A 20,518-nucleotide genomic window follows, 5' to 3' on the forward strand; every position below is an offset into this window, starting at 1 on the left:
TTTTTGTTTAGGGCATAATTTGCCCCTGCAAATCCCCCAGTCAGGACTATACATTACTGCATTCATTCTATGCAGCTGATATTCTCATTTTTTCGAAATAGGTGCTTCCAATGGGAGACAAACTGGGTTAGGAATGCAGCGTAGGGGGCGCAAACCATTTGCCCCACTACAATCTCAATGTGGATTTTCTGCCCCCCAGAGCCGCCATTCACCCCAGAAGGGAAAGCTCCTTCTCAGGACAATGGTCAACTGTGTGTGTGTGGTGGTGGGGGGACCAGTTTGGGAGCATGGCTGGGCAATGCCCTGCCCTCCCATGCTACAGTCCTATCTGCAGCTCCTGCTTAGTAAATAAAAGAGAAGCAGATCAGCTCTAGGTCCATCATGGCTGATGTAGTGCAGGAGTTCTCAACCCTGGGTCCCAGGGGTGTAGCTATAATTGAGTGGATGGGTTCAAAGAACCCGGCCCCCCAGCTCCTGAGGGCCCCCCAGCTCCATCCCTCCCTATTCTCTAAATTCTCTCCCTCACTCCGAGGGGCCGCCAGGGAGAGGGGCAAACACAGGGCCCTTCTACACTAGCTACGCCCCTGCTGGCTCCCCCAGCAATGTTCCCTGTAATAGGGATTTCCAGATGTTGTTAACTACAAATCCCTTCATCCCCAGCCAAAGCCCATTACAGCTAGGGATTATGGGAGTTGTAGTCAACACCATCTGGGAATCACTACTACCGGGAACACTGATCCCCAGCCACAATGGCCAAAGGCACATTGTGGCTGGAGATGATGGGAGTTGTAATCCAACAACATCTGGGGACCCAAGGCTGAGAGCCTCTGATTCAGGGATTCTCAGCCTTAGGTCTCCAGATGTTATTGGACTTCAACTCCCATAATCCTCAGCCCCAATGGCCTTTGGTTTAGGATTATGGGAGTTGAAGTCCAACAACATCTAGGAAACCAAGGTTGAGAACCCATGCTCTGATGTATGTCCCTTCATTGTATACGAGTCTGAAATGTGGCAGATGGGCTGGTTTCCCTTTTCTGCATCCCCTTGTCATGCCCCGGACCACCTGTTCCCCAACGGCACACGCACGCCAGGAGGTCAAACTTACTGAGCCATAGAGTTGTCCATTGGGCTTCATGCAGAGAAACTGAGAGGTTTTCTTGGCCTGGATGCGAACAATGCCTGACTTTACAGCTTTGATCTCCAGCAGACCTGGAAGAAACAAATCAGAGAAAAGCAGGTGAAGGCAGAGAACCCACCAGGAGTGCTTGATGCCAGACATTTTCCTGTAGCCCAATTGTCTCCAGACTCAAAAACTACCATTAATCCCAACCTGCAACACGGGGTCCATATTTAGTTCCCCTATATGTCTGTCTAGGCTAGAGTGACCAGGTGCAAAAGAGGACAACCAATAATGCTGCTGTAGCATTAATAGTTAAGTAGAAGAAGGAATTCCAGAGGGTGCCGCTTCTCGCTCAGGGATGTGAAAAACTATGTTGAAATCTCCTCCTCCATGACTTATTAATGTTACTTTATCCTCTTTCCCATCTGGCCACCTTCTCTTTTTCTTTCCTTCTCTCTCTCTTCTTACAACAACCTAGACCGACTCCTCCACCACCACCCCAACCCCAAATGGCATTGTTGCTACTGCTATGGCCCACTTGTGGGTTCCAGCCCACTAGCTGAAGACTACTCTTCTCATTGACTAGATTTCTGCCTCTTTCTTGAGAACCCAGTGGTTCCCAGGCTAAGCACTGGCACAGAACCCACCCATCCGAATGTGTTTGTTTCCCCATAACCCAGGAGCCCTGGTCCTGAAATGACTGCCGCCTATTAACATCATGAAGCATGGAGCAGGTCTGCAGCTCAATGGAGGAGCATCCAAAAGCTACACCCTCCATTTCTAAACACCATTCCTTCCTTGGCTGGAATCCCTGGGTTATCGATGATTTCCAAAATGCCCTGCAGTCTGAGCTCCATATACTATATTTTTAATATGTAAAACCCAATAGGCTGCCTTCCGTTGTCTAGGAACCCAGGAGTCTGGGCTTCTCCATTCCCTTTTCTAAACTATTAGACCTAGAGTTGGCTCAAGACCTCTTTGCCCCTGAGGCAGGAGCCAAATGCTTTCTCCCCATGCATGCACCTTCCTCTCCCTCTTTCCTTTTTTCAGCTGGGGACAGGAGGGCATCTTGGCACCTCTCTGGGATCCACCTGCTGCCTGAGGTGACCGCCTCATCTTGCCCCATGGAAGGGCCGCCCTGACTAGACCCTATTATTTCCCTTCCAGTATGTCCTCCTGTCCGCAATTGAACCCAGGAGTTCTGGCTCTCAGGCTCGCCTTATAACCCCAATCTCTTTTAAAGAATCTAGATTCCCATCCTCAGCTGAATGGAAACCAGGATTCTGGGCTTCTCTGATGGCTTTTTCTAACATATTAGAAGTTCAGGCTTCCTTCCAGAGAACCCAGGTGTCCTGTTATTCAGCCCTACCTTTCCCCAACTCACACCCACAGGAGTTCACCCCAGGGCTTTCTCCAAATACTTACTGAAGGGGTTCTGGTGCCTGGAGCCTCCCACTTTGCCATCCAGCTTGATCTCCAAGAAGAGGTGTGTTTGCTCATCTGCGGTGTAGAGGTGGCAAAGTCGGACCTGCCCACCAAACTGATAGAGGGGGTTGGAATTTGCCAGGGGGAAAGCAGAAGCTGTGGGGGCCAAAGCAGCCCAGAAAACCAGGCTGATGAGAAGAAGGGGGCAGCACTCACGTGGCAGGCAGACAGACATGGCCAGCATGGCTCAGATAGGCCCAGCTCAAGACAAGGAAGGTAGGATGGCAGTGGCAGGGACAGACACAAAATCTGAGAAGTCAAGCTTCTAGTCCTCAGATCTGGCTCTTGCAAGTCACTGGGCCCTGCTTCTATCCTGGAAGAACCTAAGAGTCCTGGTTTCCTTCCCCTGGCAGCTCCAATTTACTGGGACTTGCTCCTCAGTCTAACCCGCCAGTCACCGCTTTGAACCCAGGTGTGCCAAGTCAAAAAATAAAATCAAGCAGAGCAGAGCTGTTCAGTTTTTGGTGTTAAGAAAAAGCTTGATAACCCAATAAACTGAAATTTTCAGAAGAAGAAGAAGAGAGGAGGTGGAGAATGTTGCCTTCCCCTCTTGGCTCCCTCACTTCAGGTTTGCTCCTGGCCAGCAGACACAGTGGTATATATACAGGAGCACTCTCCAAGGCAGAGGAGGATGCCCCTCCCCTTGGCTCTCGCTTTGCCCACATCCTCTCCCCCCACCCCCGCCACTTCTCTGGGTTTTGACTGTGAGTCACGGGGTGCCTATCGCCGCCGCTGCTGCCCCTAACATGGGGTCACGAGGATGCCAAAGTCTAAATATTATCATTCCACAGCTGCTTTAATGCTGCCGACAGGAAAGCGTGATGCAACTTCGGGAATATAGGCGTGAGGAAGAGGGAAGGCAGTTTGAGGAGGAAAGTGGAGGCTGGAAATAGTGTGACTGGCCAGGCATTCTGACAGCTATTCAACAAGCTCCTCTGTCTAGTGCCGTACACTCATCTGCCTGTCAGCACATGCACACCGCCACCTGCCTTATTACCTCCATGCATGCATGAGCCACCCATTGGTCGGCATGCTCTTTGTCTATCCCATGCAGCCCTATCCATCCATCCATCCATCCATCCACTTCCACCCATTTATCACTCTCTCTGTCAAATAGGGATGTAGCCTTTAACTGATCAGTTGGTTAGATGTATTGGTTAATAGGGGTGTGCATGGAACCGGCTGGCCTGGTCTGGTTCGAGTCTGAACCAGACCTGAACCGGACTGGGCCAGTTCAGCCTGGCACCCCTCAACACCCCCCCCCCGATTTGGTTCGGTCCAGGGGGGTGGGTTTGCGAACAATTAAAAAAATATATTTTTAAAGTACTTACCCCCTTCAGGGTTGTTGTTGGAGGTGGTGATGGTGTGTCTAGGGAGGTTCCCCCTGCCCCCACCAGCCTCCCTTTATGCTGCTCTTCCCCCTTCGACGCAGTGGCCATTTTGGAGGCCACCGCACCTGCCTGACCCCGAAGGGGGTAAGATTTAAAAAAATATTTTTAATTAACAAAACAAAACAAAACTCACCATGAACCCACCGAATAGTCAGGGGGTGTTCAGTCCGGGGTCAGACCGAACAGAGGATAGTTTGGTTCGACCCCAAACAGTCGAACCGAATAGGTGCAACATCGAACCTGTTTGCACATCCCTACTAGTTAAAGGTTTCTTTCATTGACTAAAAAGGCACAAGAACGTAAGAACAGCCCTGCTGGATCAGGCCCAAGGCCCATTTCGTCCCACATCCTGTTTCACAGAGTGGCCCACCAGATGTCTCTGAGACAGCCCACAGGCAAGAGGTGAGGGCATGTCCTCTCTCTCTTACTGTTGCTCCCCTGCAACTGGTATTTAGAGGCATCTTGCCTCTGAGGCTGGAGATGACCTCTCTGATCAATCAGGAAACATGACTCATTATGAGCTTATTAAAAAATCCAGGCAGATTGGAAGAGTTTTTATCTCGCATATTTACTCTCTGATATCACTATAGATAGTACAGAAAGAGTTGCTAAGTTCTATGCCACAGCTTTAGCCTTTTGCAGTAAAATGGTGATGTAATCGGCGGCACTCTTGCCCCTGGACTTTGTGGCTGAAGTCCAGGGCCTCCACACCCCTGCCCCCACCAATCCTCTTTGGTCTGCCCTTGGTGGTGTGGCTGCTGCTGGCCTGACAGGTAGCTCACCCGTCTTGCCACTGGTGACCAAGCCCTCTGTGTATGATGTAATACGCAGGGGGTGTATCTGGCGTGCGCTAGCACATGTGTACACACAACCACAGGGGAAAGGGGCCGTTGGTCGAGCTTGTCCCATGGTTGCCGGTGAGCTCCCTATGCCTTTGCTGTGTGCACTCCTGTTTTGTGAAAGGAAAACACAAGGTGGCGGGGTGGGTGGGTGATTGTCTGTGAGGCTTGTGCTGGGTAGGTAGGAGGGCTCCGTCCTACCCATCAGCTCTCCCTGGCTGTGTCATGAGGTAGGATGGAAAGGCTTTCTACCGAGCAGAAGCCTTGCAGATTATCACTCCCCCTGCCCTGCACTGCTCCTACCTTGTTTTTTTTTACAAGCACATGATCACAAAAAAGGGAGCACACACAGCTCCCAAACTTGGGTAGGATGCTCATCCTGCCCTATAAAAGATCATGTGAACTCGCCTATTCCTTACAGCGCCAGCGCTGCCTGACACAGCCCCAGTGTAACAGCAGCTCTTGTATGGAGCATTCTGGTACAAGGATGCTGTACACCATGTTGGCTCATGGCTTAAAAAAACACAACACCAATCATTTTTAATATAAGGACTTACAAAAACCACAGGTAGCAGGCACCTTCTTCTGAGAGGTGTTCTCACCTGTGTGAGCGCCAAACTGCAGACTGCGCTGGGTTTCCATGGTTAGAACTCCCAGCACAATTGTCTTGGAAAAGCTGCTGTAGCAGGATAGTTAGGATCAGAGATGCCACTCAGGAAAAAGAGGTTCAATGCTTTCCTACCACATCTTGGTTCCTTACCTTAAATACCTGTCCCACAAACCATTCTTGGGTGTGGAGAGGAAAATGTACAGGCAACATTTTTGTGCAACATTTTTGCCTGTACATCTAATAGTTGATTTGGGGTGAATTTGGATTTCGGACACAGTGTGGCAGAAAGGGTAAACCCTCCCTTCACCCATAGCTCAGATCCAAATTGTGCCCTCACCCATAGCAGTTATACAATTAATTATACTTGTATAATTGTATTAGACAATTATACTGCTGCTGAGTGAACTGTAAAATCAAGGTAGGAGGATAGGAGAAGGATCATGTGGGTGGCAGGAGCTGGATCAGATGGTTTTCCCCCCCACCAGTAAAATGCTGGGGAGAGAATCTGGGTAGGTGTGCCCATCTGGCCCAGCTCCCACCTCCCACATAATCATTCTCCTGTTCTCCCACCTTGATTTTAGAATTCATATGACTGCTGATAGGGGATGCTCCTCCTACCTGGACTTTGATCATGTAAACCAGCCTAGAGCCTGCCAAGACATACCCATGTGCCGTTTAGAAACAAGGGGAAAGGAAAGATTGTGCCGTCGAGTTGGTGTCAACTCCTGGCAGCCACAGAGCCCTGTGGTTTCCTTTGGTAGAATACAGGAGGGGTTTACCATTGCCTCCTCCTGCGCAGTAAGAGATGATGCCTTTCAGCACCTTCCTATATCGTTAAAGGCCCAATATAGGTGTTTCCTATAGTCTGGGAAACATACCTGTGGGCATTCAAAACAGCAACCTTTTGCTCCCTAGGCAAGTTGCTTCCCCGCTGCACCATTAGGTGGCTAGGAAACAAGGGAAGTGCGCCTTTTTTCTTTGAAACTATTGTTTCATTCATTCACAAACATATGCTATTTAATCAGTTAACAGATGGATTCGCCATTTAAAACTAATGTATTCATCATCTGATATATTTTTCCAGTAGGGTGATAGCCCTGCTATCCAACCATCACTCTCTGTATCCAGCTCAGCTCCGAATGCATCCATCTGTGCATCCTCCATCACTCTCTCCCTAGCTGCATTCATGTGTACCAGTTTCCTGAAATGTCCTTTGGAGTGTTCAGATAAGCACTTCACATATATTATCTCAGTTATGCTGTTACAATCATCAGCCATAAACTGCAAATCTAGAGGCCTCTGGGTGTCTAAAGGCTACTGCGCACGGGCCTGGTAAGAAAAAAACCCAGAGGAAGTGGAGGTCAAGGCTTCGTAATAAGTTGGCTGGGTGTAAATGGGGGCTGAAGTGTAGTGACCAGCAGGGAATTCCTCGCAGCAGGACATGTCGTTCCATGATCCTTGGGTGCAATCCCATAAACCAGCCCCCGCACACCCGGATGGGGTCCACCTGCCACTTCTGACTGCCTTTGTCATGTATCCAGACCAATGGCACAATCCTCTTCCTGTTTGTCCTCATGTGCAGCATCGTAATTCAAGGATTGTGGGGGGGATGGGCAGAGGATGAGGGTTAACAATTTAGCAACTTCCGGAGAGCACAAACACGTCTCAGCTGGTAGCCATAAAATATCTGCGTTTGAGATGAGGATATTGAGAAAGAACCAGGACTCCTGGGCGAAAAAATGAACAGCAGACTTTTCTCTAGCTGTTATTTCCCCCCACCCCCAAACCCACTGCATTTCCAAGGAAATGGTAATGTAGTTTCGGGGAATATTGGGATAAGGGTTGACATACAGGGTCAAACAGGATGTGATGTGTGAGTTCCATGTGATATGTCAGTTCCATGTGATATGTCAGTTCCATGTGTGAATTCCATATATGAGTTCCATGTGATATGTCAGTTCCATGTGATGTGTGAGTTCCATGTTCAGATGTCTTTTTCCATTTGGAAGGGGCACAATTTGGATCGAGGATGCCGCTTGGGTAGGTAGAAGGCGGAATCTAACCTTTCCCCTCCACTTAAAACATTCCAAGATGGTACTAGCAAATTTGTAAATTTATCTTCCATGGCTAGCAGTAGCTTCAGCAGATGGGGGTGGCTTGGATTAGAACCACAGCCAGACCCTCCCTTTCCACACTGCCATACTGCAGTCCTAATCCAAAGTGCGGTGAGGGGGCTTTTGGGCTGTTGTTTGAAAAATAAAGACACCCCTCACCAAGTTCTAATGTAGCTCTGTGCCTTGAACAACTGCATGTCTTTTCATTTTTCACATGGTGGGGGGTGGGGGAATTGAGAGCAAAGGTTATGGTCAGCCATCCTCACACATGGGGACTGCCATGATTTCAGGTGTGGTTCTGCATGAATGACTGAAATTCAGCAGGTTCCATAGCTGCACCTGTTGAATATTGTGCTTGTCAAGCAGCAGTTCAGGACAGTGAGTCTGGAGAAGGGAGGTAGCAAAACTGATTGCTTAAGGAAGAGGATAGCTTGGGTTACATTTGCTTGCTTTTTCTTCTTCTTTGGCTCTGGCCTGCTCCTGTCTGTTGTGTGTGTGTGTATTCACTCTCAGTGCTAGTCAATGGAGCAATTTTAAACATGCAAATATGTAAAGATCTAAACAGTTTAAATGAGCAGCAGTTAATTTCTTTCCTCTGGTTGATGCATCCATCCAAAAGCTAAGCAAGTAAGCAGGGCTCTAATGATGTTTGGCAGATAACTGCTAACTGGGCAAAGAGGCACCTTTTACCGTGGTGATTCTCTTTATTTAGCAGGGGGAGAGTAACTGGCCCTATCCACCCCCAGAACAGTACTTCCAGTGACTGTTGCTGGTGTCTATCTTATGTTTAATTTTAGAATGTGAGCCCATTGGGGACAGGGAGCTATCATATTTATTTGTTGTTTCTCTGTGTAAACCGCCCTGAGCCATTTTTGGAAAGGCGGTATAGAAATCAAAATATAATAACAACAACAAAGGGATTGAAGTGTGGGTCAGTCAGCAAATGCAGAGCTAGCCATAGATCCAGAGGATCAGCTTTTTGGTATCGCCTTTGTCATGAACTGCTGAGGCCTTGCCATTTGTAACTTGAAGGATAACTTTAGCCCCCGCAAAATCTAGTGAGAGTAGATTTCCATGTGGCCGCCATCTTAGATCACGGTGCAAAATGCCATCGCAAACCACGCTGTTCAGGTGTCCCGATGTGCCACAACAAATTTGGTGCAAATTATTATTATTTATTATTATTATTACATTTATATCCCAATCTTCCTCCAAGGAGCCCAGAGCGGTGTACTACACTGTACATACTTGAGTTTCTCTTCACCTACCCTGTGAAGTAGGTTAAGCTGAGAGAGAAGTGACTGGCCCAGAGTCACCCAGCTAGTTTCATGGCTGAATGGGGATTTGAACTTGAGTCTCCCCGGCCCTAGTCCAGCACTCTAATCACTACACCACGCTGATGTAGGTATTGCAAAGTGCAGGTATTGTGCAGGTATTGCAAAGTTGGTAGGGACACACACACACATGGACGGACAGACACATAGACAGCAAGGTGATCTCATGAGGGTACTTTCCATGTGGAAAAGTAGGCTAAAAAGTGTAGAAATTGCCAATCATTAGGTGGCATAGCAAAATGGCCATCCTGCCTGGCAAAATGTCTTTATGCCTTTTAACAGCAGTTTGATGTGAAGAAATCAGCAGCTGGGGAAACCTTTTACAGCATAGAGATCAGCATGATCACCTGCTAATTTCTTCACACCAAGCTGTTAAGCATGAGTGGTCATCTTAAAAGTTAGCAACCTTTCAGCACCGAGAAGCCTAAAAGAATTTTTAAAAGGGAAATGGAGAACAAAGGTCATAGTCAGCCTTCCTCACAAGTTGTGGTTGCCACAATTCCAGGTGCAGATTTAAAGAAGTTAATGGGAAATTATTTATTTCCCACAAAACCAACAGAAATAACCCTATCTCCAAGGCCACGTACCTTTTTGTAGTGTCTCTGAATTGAGGCAGTAGAAACATAATGTATGTGCTAAATAAAGAACAGTTATTTTTAAACTTTTAGTTATAATGAATACCTTCCTTTCCTAAACTCCTCATGTAAAGTAGATAGATTCTCCAACAGATAGGCTGTTTATACAGGCTATCTAAAAGTCAAGGTAATGAAAACTTAATTACAAGCACCTGGAACAAACGGAATGACGTATTTTGTGTTTCTTAGGAATTAACACACACACACCCTGCAAGTCTTGCTATGCTGCCTCATAATGGCTGGGGTGGTGGTGTGTGTTTGGGAGGGATGAGCAAAGTACGCCGGGAGGTATGCTCCCAATAGGGTCACCCAAAGCACGAAGGTCATCCCAGCTGCCCAGCTAAAGCAAACAGGCACTTATATTGGACAGCAGCGATATAGGAAGGTGCTGAAGGCAGATGATCACTTCAGTGACAATGACAAAGGCATAATTTCATATTGCATGGGAGAAGGCAATGGTAAACCACTCCATAAGAACATAAGAACAGCCCTGCTGGATCAGGCCCACGGCCCATCTAGTCCAGCATCCTGTTTCACACAGTGGCCCACCAGATGCCGCTGGAAGCCACAGACAGGAGTTGAGAGCATGCCTTCTCTCCTGCCATTACTCCCCTGCAACTGGTACTCAGAGGCACCCTGCCCTTGAGGCTGGAGGTGGCCCACAGCCCTCTGACTAGTAGCCATTGATAGACCTCTCCTCCATGAAGTCATCCAAACCCCTCTTAAAGCCATCCAGATTGTTGACTGTCACCACATCCTGTGCCAGAGAGTTCCACAAGTGGATCACGCGTTGTGTGAAAAAGTACTTCCGTTTGTTGGTCCTAGACCTCCTGGCAATCAATTTAATGGAGTGACCCCTGGTTCTAGTGTTGTGTGAGAGGGAAAAGAATCTCCTGTATTTTACGAAGAAAACCACATGGATAGACAAAATAGAATGATTGTCGATGTAGTTACAGATGATGGACCCCTCAGGTCGGATGGTACTCAACATGCTACTGAGGAAGAGCTGAGGGTCTCTCAGAGTACCGATGGTGTTTATGATGAAGTTAGACTAAAGCCTTTTGGATGTCTAGCAGCTGATGTTGCCATGCGGGAAAAGAAAATCCAAAGCTGCCAAGACAGAATTACCATGGGAACATGGAATGTAAGAAGCATGAATATGGGAAAGCTCGACATAGTAAAAGATGAAATGAATTGATTGCAGATTGACATCTTGGGCATCAGTGAATTAAAATAGACTGGAATGGGACACTTTCAGTCAAAAAATCATAACATTTACTACTCAGGACATGAAAACCAAAGAAGAAACGATGTTGTTTGGGTACATTGCGGTCAGTGACCAACTAATATCAATTAGATTTCGTGGCCAACCCTTTAACATGACAGTTCTTCAAGTCTATGGCCCAACGACTGATGCAGAAGAAGAGGAAATTGATGAGTTTTATGCTAAGTTCAGTCTGAAATTGACAGAACTTGCAAGCGAGATGTGTTGCTGGTGATTGGAGACTGGAATGCCAAAGTTGGAAATGGTAAAGAGGAAAAAATAGTTGACCTATATGGCCTAGGAAACAAACGAAGCAGAACGATTTATTAGTTTCTGCCAAGTCAATGAGCTCTTCATTGCTAACGCTTTCTTCAAACAACCAAAGCAGCACCTCTACACATGGACATCACCAGATGGAATACACAGAAATCAAATTGATTACATTATTGGTGCAGCAAGGTGGAAGAGCTCAGTTATAACAGCAAAGACATGGCCGGGGGCCAACTGTGGAACAGATCATTAACTCCTCATGTGCAAGTTCCAAATCAAGCTAAAGCAGAAAAACAAAGCTATCCAGCTTCCACGATATGATCTTGAGAATATACCCACCATTTTCAAGGAGAGCATCAGGAACCGCTTTGAAATTCTGCACCTCATTGATAGGGAACCAGAGGAACTGTGGAATGAAATCAAAGAAGTTGTTAAGGACAAATGTGAAAAAAGACTGCCAAAGACCAAGACACAGAAGAAAGCAAAATGGATGTCAGAACAGACGGTGGAAATTGCCAAGAAGAGAAGAGAAGCCAAAGTCAAGAAAGAGAAAGACCTCAGGAAGGAACTTAATAAGGAATTTCAGAAAGCTGTTAGAAGAGACTAGTACTACAATGACATCTGTAAAGACCTTGAGGATCGAGATAGACATGGAAAAACAAGGAAAGTTTTCCAAAAGATCTCTGAACTCAGAAGGAGGTTCCAACCTTTAATTGGTATGTTAAGGGATTCCAAAGGACAGATAGTAACTGATTCAGAGAAGATCAAACAAAGATGGAAGGAGTATACTGAAAATCTGTATAGCAGGGATGTCAACATCCAAGATATTCCCTACTTGCAAGAATCTCTTGTATGGGAAGATGATGTTAGATCAGCACTCCGGTCATTACCAAGTCGGAAGGCTACAGGAGATGGAATAGCGACAGAAATATGGCAGGCAACAGAAGAAGAATCAGTCAAGACTCTAACCAAACTATGCCAGCAAATTTGGAGAACGAAACAGTGGTCAACAGATTGGAAGAGGTCAGTCTACATACCTATACCAAAGAAAGGAGACTTAACAGATTGTGCAAACCATCACACAACATCCTTAATTTCACATGCTAGCAAAATAATGCTCAGGATCATCCAACGCAGTTAGAGCCCTACGTGGAAAAGGAAATGCTGGATGTTCAAGCTGGTTTCAGAAAAGGCCGAGGAACAAGAGACATCATTGCTGATGCACGCTGGATAATTGAGAAAGCCAAAGAATACCAGAAAGAAGTCAATATGTGCTTTATTGACTACAGAAAAGCCTTTGATTGCATCAACCAGGTCAAGTTGTGGAATATCCTTAGGAAAATGGGCATCCAGGAATATCTCATTGTTCTCATGAGAAACCTATACACAGGGCAGGAAGCCACAGTCCAGACAGAACATGGTGAAACAGACTGGTTCCGGATCGGCAAAGGAGTAAGACAAGGCTGTATACTTTCTCCTTCTTTATTCAATGTATATGCTGAACATATACTGAGAGAAGCTGGATTGGAAGAAGATGAGCATGGTTTTAAAGTTGGAGGAAGAAACATCAATAACCTGCACTACGCTGATGACACCACTCTGATAGTTGAGAATGTGGATGATCTGCAAGCTCTAGTAATGAAAGTCAAGGAGCACAGTGAAAAAATAGGACTACAACTAAATGTCAAGAAGTCTAAACTGATGACAACAGGTACAGCAACCAGCCTCAGAATTGACAATTAAGACATGGAAGTGGTGAATAGCTTCTGCCTTTTAGAATCAACCGTCAACAGTAAAGGATCCAGCAGTTAAGAAATACTCTGCAGACTAGCACTTGGTAGGGTTGCAATGAAGGCCCTGGAAAGGATATTTAGATGCCGTGATGTGTCTACACCTACAAAGATCAGAATAGTTCGGACAATGGTTTTTCCCGTGACACTCTGTGGATGTGAAAGCTGGACTTTGAAGAAGCAAGATAGAAAAAGCATTGATGCTTTTGAACTTTGGTGCTGAATAAGACTTTTGAGGATACCCTGGATGGCCAGGAAAAGAAACAAATGGATCATAGAACAAATCAATCCAGAATTTTCACTTGAGGTACGAGTGACCAGGCTCAAACGATCACACTTTGGACACATTATGCAAAGACCCAGTTCTCTTGAGAAGTCCATAATGCTGGGGAAAGTTGAAGGCAAGATAAGAAGAGGATGACCAGCAGCAAAGTGGATGGACTCGATCACAATAGCAATGAATGCACCACTGAGAGACTTTAAAGGCCAAGTTGAAGACAGATCATCCTGGAGAGAATCTATCTATGTGGTCGTTAAGAGTCGACACCGACTTGATGGAACTTAATCAATCAAGAATTAAAAATGACAATAATACACACAGGAAAGAACATTTACTTGAAAAATGTTAAATGAAAACATCACTGGATATTACACAGAATATTCATTTATACTAAAACAAAGAAGTCTAAAAAACAGATGTCGCATATTTTCCTTTGTTAAATCTGTTTTAATTTTACATCTCACACCAATGTAACCCCCACCTACCCCTCAAAAAACAAATACAAACAAACAAAACCATTCAGGCAAGGGAACAATGTTGCTGTGACAAGCAGGTGAGCATTGTGTTTCTGAGGAGTCATAGCTCTTAGGGACACCGCCACACAAATGTGTGCTTTAGAGGCATGCTCCTGACTAGAAGCGCCTCTTCTTTTCATCAAAACTGCCACGTGGGGGAAACCTGGTCAGAACCTTTTTTTAAAAAATTGCCTCTGAGGTGGAAATTTGCCCCTGAAGGGGCAATTTTTAGTGGGAAAATGGGCCCAGGGAAAGAGTGAACATTCTGGTCCCAACCAGATTTAGCCTTATGATGTGGCCTTATTTATTTTTTTTTACAAAAGAAAAAGAAAAAAAGAGACAACAGGGGCGTAACTATAATTGGGCAAGGGGAGACAATTGTCTAGAGGCCCACTGCCTGGGGGGGGCCCAGAGGCAAGTCACATGACTGACTCCCCCAGCCACACACTTGCCCAGGCTTCCTTCAGTTGTATTCATCCTCTGGAGCTACCAGAACAGCATGTCTTTTTCTAGTACCATTAAATGACTTGCATCGTCCACAGTTTACAAAACCTTCTAAAAAATAATTTAGGATGAAGTTCTATTGTGGCACATAGGTGTTTATATATATATAAATTTGACTATGCTTTTTGTTACCACTATTCAGCCTCCTTTAAGATTTCTTTACTTCATGAGCTGAGCTTCAATAAGGGGGTTGCCATTTCAAAATCTTGTCTCTGGGCCCACTCCAACCTTGCTACGCCCCTGAGAGGCAAAACTGGTGGGAAGGATCATGCCTCTCTACAGCATGTGTTTGCATGCCCATGTAGGCCCTAGGTGAAACCAAGGAGAGTCTGATGTCATTGTTACTTGGAATGACAACTGCACCATTTCCCAGGCCTGGAAATGAAAAGGAGAGGAGCTGCTCCTTCCTAGTGCAAATTGGGAGAAACTGGCTATGACAGGATAGCCATGTGTATTTTATGCACATCTCTGCGCTGATTGCATTTAACGTGTGGCAGTGGAGGATTCTGAAGGTGAAGGTGAGGAAAGCTAAGCCATCCCCCATCTTCACCTCAAGGTTGCTTTTTTTCCTCCTCAGAACAGCACTGAAAACAAAAGTAAGCCAGGCTGGGCAGGAAATTTTCTTCACACAAAGGTGCACAGGGAATTAAAATGGGGGAGGGCGGAAATAGGGATGGTTTTGTTCCCCTCACCTGAATGAGCAATTTAATGTAAAACTGGAAGTGGAAGCCTCCAACCACACTTTTATATGCTCTATACATTTCACCTATTATCCTTCAGGTGACTGCGGAAGAAAAAGAAAAAGAAGTTAAGAGTCTAGTGGCACTTTAGACTAACTAATTTATTATAGTATCAGCTTTCTTGGACTACAGCCTACATTTCTTCAGATACACTTAATGGGACTTAATAATGCATTTGATAATGTGGGCTTTAGTCCACAAAAGCTCATGCTACAATACATTTGTTAGTCTTGTTTGTTTGTTTGTTTGTTTGTTTAATATACTGCCTTTCTGCCTGTAAACCTGGGGCACTTTACAGAATTAAAAACAAAAGAGTTAAAAAGCAATGTTGTCCCAGGCTGTTGGGGGTCTTTTCTGGAGCTGGGTTTCTACTTTCTAGCCTTTTCAAAGACATGTCTTTCCGTGACCGCCCCCACCCAAGAAGGTAGGGGAGGGGTGGCTGCTCTAACGGGCCTCTCCCACTGCCCCAGGTGGTCTTTGTAGGAGCTGATGGGAGGAGCTCCAGGACTTCTTCTACCTTCCCCTAAGGACATACAGACCTTCAGGTAGCCCCAGAGAAGATTCCAGAAGTCAGACAAGGTACCACAAGATTATTTATCTCTTTCTTCATCAGACTAACACAGGCTGCTATCGCTCTGGGTATTCCTCTTCCAGCTGATTGCAGAATGTGTGTTTTTCTGGGTATTCCACTTCCAAGTGGTTGCAGAATTGTTTCCTCTGAGTGGAAAAAGTGCTTTTCTGCAGCCAGTTGGAAGTGCAATTAAAACTAAAGAAGATTGGATATTTAAAGTGCTAGAGCTGGCAGAAATGGCAAAGCTAACGGCATTGTTAAGAAATAAATTTGAAGCATTTAAAAGGGTCAGACCCTCTTCTTATTTACCTAAAAGCATATTTTAAAATGGATTTGTATCAGGCTTTTGAGTGATAACCAAATTCCCTTAGAGCTGACTTTTGTATGATTTAACGGGGTGGGGGGGGGAGAACGACTAAGTTACAGGCAAGACTTGGGTATTGTAGTTGATACTTGTTCTAATGATGAGATGGAAGGAAGTACAATTAAAACAATGGTTCCACAAGTCACCCAGTATAGTGCTATATTATCCAGTAATGCCTCTGCCCTTGGCAAAATTCTTCTACAATGTGTAAGCCCTTGATTGGCAAAGGTCCCCTGCAACCCTTAATTAATCTTTCTAATGTGAAAGCTTTAGCCTTAAGTTTCTGTTCTCTGTTTCCTGTTAAATACAGCATTAGTGATGAATTGCTTCTTAATTAGTCAGTTCCTGTTCTCTGCAAGGGGGAGGTTAATTATTGCTTTCCTCTCATTCTTTTATTTTGAAATAGCGAAATAGCAGTATTTTGCAATTAAAGCAGGTTGGGGGGGGTGGAGAGAGGGACCAGTAAAGAGGTGGAGGAGAACACTGAAAGCTCTAGAATGCAATGGGTTGGAAATGTCATCTTGATTTTCTGTAAAAAGTGAGCAAATGAAGAGTTAAAATTCCAGGCTGAATAGCCAATGTGGCAGGTGCTTAACAGTGATAAGTGGTACTTTAATACATATTTTCAAATTACCCTTACCCACTGCACACTGCCATATTCACAACCACAGCAATAGTGGCTGGAACATGGGAAGCTGTCATATATCGAGTCAGATCATTGGTCCATCTAGCTCAGTATTGTCTGCACAGACTGGCAGCGGCTTCTTCAAGGTTACAGGCAGGAGTCTCTCTCAGCCCTATCTTGGAGATGCCAGGAGGGAGCATGGAACTTCTTCGTGCAAGCAAGAAGGTGCTCTTCTCAGGGCATGCCCCAAGGGGAATATAGCACTCACACATGTAGTCTCCCATTCACATGCAAACCAGGGCAGACCCTACTTAGCACAGGGGACAATTCATGCTTGCTACCACAAGACCCGCAATCCTCTCATATACATGCAGAGTTTTGTATGTATTTTAATGCCGGGTGCACACAGTTACACAAGAGAGCTGTGGTGCAAATGTCGGGAATTACACAAAGCAGGTTGTGCAAAGATAGTTGGCACGATGGTAAAAGCTAAAATGTGCCATCAAGTCGATTTCGACTCCTGGAGCCCACAGAGCCCTGTGGTTTTCTTTGGTAGAATACAGGAGGGGTTTACCATTGCTATCTCTCACGCAGTATGAGATGATACCGTTCAGCATCTTCCTATATCGCTGCTGCCTGATATAGGTGTTTCCTGTAGTCTGGGAAAGCGGGGATTCGAACCGGAAACCTTCTGCTTGTTAGTCAAGCATTTCCCCGCCGCACCACTTAAGGTGGCCTGGCACGATGGTAGGCCACTGGAAATAACCGCGCAACCAGTGACATCATCACTGCAAATTGGCGTCTCATCAAGTGACAGTTCTGAGAGTCGGAAGCAAGGAAGTAATACTTCACTCCTGCAGTAGATTCTGGTTTGACCAGGTGATTTAATGTTAGTGGCTCACATGATGTGCAACGCCAGCATTGCCACTTGGCCAGCCATTTCAGGCAGCCTTGGTGGTGTTGCACAACAGAGGAGCAGTTTGCCAACTGCTTGAAAACAACCGTTCCACTGGCCAGCATTCCGTGCAATGGAACCCCTGTGTTAGGGACTTGCTGAGGCTGCGGCACATGTGGAAGGCAGCCCCCCTAGTGTTGCACAAGAGGTCAGTTGCACAAAGAACAGCATCCGCAGGGCTACTTCCCTTAGAAACAATACTAGCACAGCATCCTTGCACTCGTACAACATGTTTGCACTCATGCAGCCTTAGTCTGGATTTCAACCATTGTTGCCTTTGGACAGCTGTTCCTTTGACCCTGCAGAAACTGGTCTTGTGACCCTAGTCCCAGTCTCTGTACAGAATAAGAAAGCAACACTCCTGTGTTATTCTGAGGAGATCAGAAACCAGAGAGAAGCTTCTGGGAGCCAAGAGGCCTTGATCCTAATTCAGTGCTGCTTCCTCAGTTCAGAACAAAAATTGGAACCTTGCCTTCAATTACCAACACCCTTAAGGTTCCCCCTAAGCATTGGGCCATGCTTCCTTTGGCCCCAGAGGCAGTTATTGCTTGGGAAATCTCTGATTCAGTGGACTTGGCTGTTGAGGCATCGGCTGATCTCGCTCTCCTGGCATCCCAATGACTTCAGAGACCATGGGGACCACGTCACACCAGGAACTGTGTTATGTTTTCACCCAGGAGAGCATCCAAACACTGCACTGGAGATTAATGACCCCTGCCAGTAGCAATGTACCAACCAGATCAGGGGAAAAAATTGTTCTTCTGACACAACCCATGTTGCCAAATGTGGAATGTGCCTCTAGTCACCACTATAAAGCATCTGGACCGATCTGGATCCCCCCCCGCCCCATGGCTCGGGAAGGCATTATGGAATGGGATATAGGAGCCCTTTCCTTCTGGAGTGTTATCTCTGATCAAGGTGGGAGGTGGCTGGATTCTGGACCAGGGAGGAAGAAATTGAGGAAGACTTTCGCCTATTCAGGCATTATGTTGTACCTGCATTCAGATGTCTGTGCACATATACTGGTTTGGGGTGAATGACTGCACCTGCATTCATTTCAAAGTTGAATCTGAGTGCAGGCCCCCTGATATGCAGGGTATGGATGAAAAGTTTACTACTATCCCTGTGTTCAACATAACGTGTGAATAACTGGGCCTGTGCACAGATCTGTCTGTGCCTGTGCACAGATTGGACAAGTGTTGAACTTAGTGTCTGAATAGGGATTTTATGAGCTAAAAATGTGAGGTAAATGATATTTACTAAAATTGGAACCTAGCCTTGCTAGGTTTACTAGCTTTACTAAATATATTTAGTAAATCCCTGATTCAGATCCCATCACAGTCTTGAGGTGACCTTAAGCCCAGAGTGAGCAGGCTTCAGCTTGCAGCGTCTACTCTGGTATTTACTAAAACTCCCAAGTCCAGCAACCAGAGCCAGATGCAAATGTGGCTCAGAGGGTACACTGAGAATCAAGGAACAGGGTGCTTCTGAGCACATGCTTAGCTCATTAATATGATTTCAGAACCAGAATATAGTTCACAGTCCTATCATGCAAAACTCATTCTTGGTTTTCTTCCCCAGAGTTTTCTATGGAGAACCCCTGCTAACTTGGCAAGGCGGCACCTTTTAACATGGTGATTCTCTTTATTTAGCAGGGGGAGAGTAACTAGCCCTATCCATCCCCAGCACAGTACCTCCAGTGACTGTTGCTGGTGTCTATCTTGTGTTTCTTTTTAGATTGTGAGCCCTTTGGGGACAGGGAGCCATCTTATTTATTTGTTATTTCTCTGTGTAAAGCACCCTAAGCCATTTTTGGAATGGCGGTATAGAAATCGAATAAATATGGGCGGCTTTGCACAACATGGAAAACACCAAACCACCGGTTCCCAAAGCACACCCATGAATTCTGGTGTTGGGACAGTTATACCGACATTGGTGTGTTTGGACAACAGGCCCAATGTTGGCATAGCTGACTCAACACCGTAAGTCGGACTCACCACCACACTCTGGATTGCTGTTTCCTTGTCATGCAAGCCGCCCTATGTTTTGGGAGCCCAGTTTAGGGGGAAACCTCACTTCTGCTGTTGCAAGGGCCAAACTTTGTAGGATGTTAAACTCATCATTAGAAGATGGGCTTAATCCATAAGTGGACCAGAATTTTGTTTATCTTTAATAATTTAAAGTTTGTTTATCTTTAATAAGTTGCTGCATGGGGCCCTAATCCAAGCCAGGAAAGTGACTTTGTGAGGGAGGGTCCTATGCTTCCCCCTATGCTATTTTCACACCCAAAATTCCTCCCCAGAGCAGCAATTTGACTCCAAAGCGGCTGTTTGCTGCAAATCTTCTTGCCACATTCACATTCGTTGACTCTCCTTTTCCCAAACCATTTTGCTGAAAAGTCAAAATGTCTCATTAGTTCCTTCCTTTTCTGTGCAAAAGTCTCTTTCTTCTCAAAAGCCCTCAAGGTACAATGTTTTGGATGGCAGAAGCGAACCCCTCCTTTTCCTCCGCAGCATCACCCAACCACTAAATATTTATACCTAGAAACCGGGGGTGGAGGAGCAAGTAGTGATTATCCGTCATATGTAGTCACAGAGAGAGCAAGAAAGGCATGTCCCAAAGCTTATGGAAACAAATACTAAAACTATCACAAGACTCCTGACGCAGGGACGTCTGGACTGGGGAGAGTTTCCCAAAATGCAGGCAGCTAAGAGAGTGAAAGCAGGAATTCCGGTGTAGAAGGAGTGCAAACAGAACCAGAACCAGCTGACGTCTAACAGTCAAGTTAGAATTCCGACAAATTCTAAGAATAAAAAGGATCTAGCAGCTTTGATTTTTCATTTGCATGCAAGGTTCCCACAAGTATTCCTGGGAGTTATTCGCACATGGCTTCATGCTGCAGGGTGAATGTTGAGCGAAGCCACTTCAAAGAGGCTTTTAGATTGTGAGCCCTTTGGGAACAGGGATCCATCTTATTTATTTATTTATTTATTATTCCTCTGTGTAAACCGCCCTGAGTCATTTTTGGAAGGGCGGTATAGAAATCAATCAATCAATCGATCAGTGTACAGTCACGGCATTGAGGGAAGCAGCCCCTCCCCTCTGCTCTCGG

General features: G+C 45.8%; 1 protein-coding gene across 2 annotated transcripts in view; it reads right to left on the reverse strand.

The window, feature by feature from the left end:
- Positions 1 to 20,518, reverse strand: part of FGF21 (fibroblast growth factor 21) — a 35,958-nt gene that overhangs the window by 1,012 nt on the left and 14,428 nt on the right. Inside the window, exons 1-2 of one of the 2 annotated variants that reach the window (XM_053261822.1) lie at positions 2,546 to 3,193; positions 1,106 to 1,209 (exon numbers count right to left, since the gene is read on the reverse strand). In XM_053261822.1, coding sequence (XP_053117797.1) covers positions 1,106 to 1,209; positions 2,546 to 2,789 — 348 coding nt within the window. In that variant the 5' untranslated portion in view covers positions 2,790 to 3,193. Of the gene's footprint in view, positions 1 to 1,105; positions 1,210 to 2,545; positions 3,194 to 20,518 lie in introns of those variants that run through there. The other variant, XM_053261820.1, reaches the window with a different exon arrangement.

The sequence above is a fragment of the Hemicordylus capensis genome, chromosome 6, assembly GCF_027244095.1.
Source record: "Hemicordylus capensis ecotype Gifberg chromosome 6, rHemCap1.1.pri, whole genome shotgun sequence".
Lineage (NCBI taxonomy): Eukaryota > Metazoa > Chordata > Lepidosauria > Squamata > Cordylidae > Hemicordylus > Hemicordylus capensis.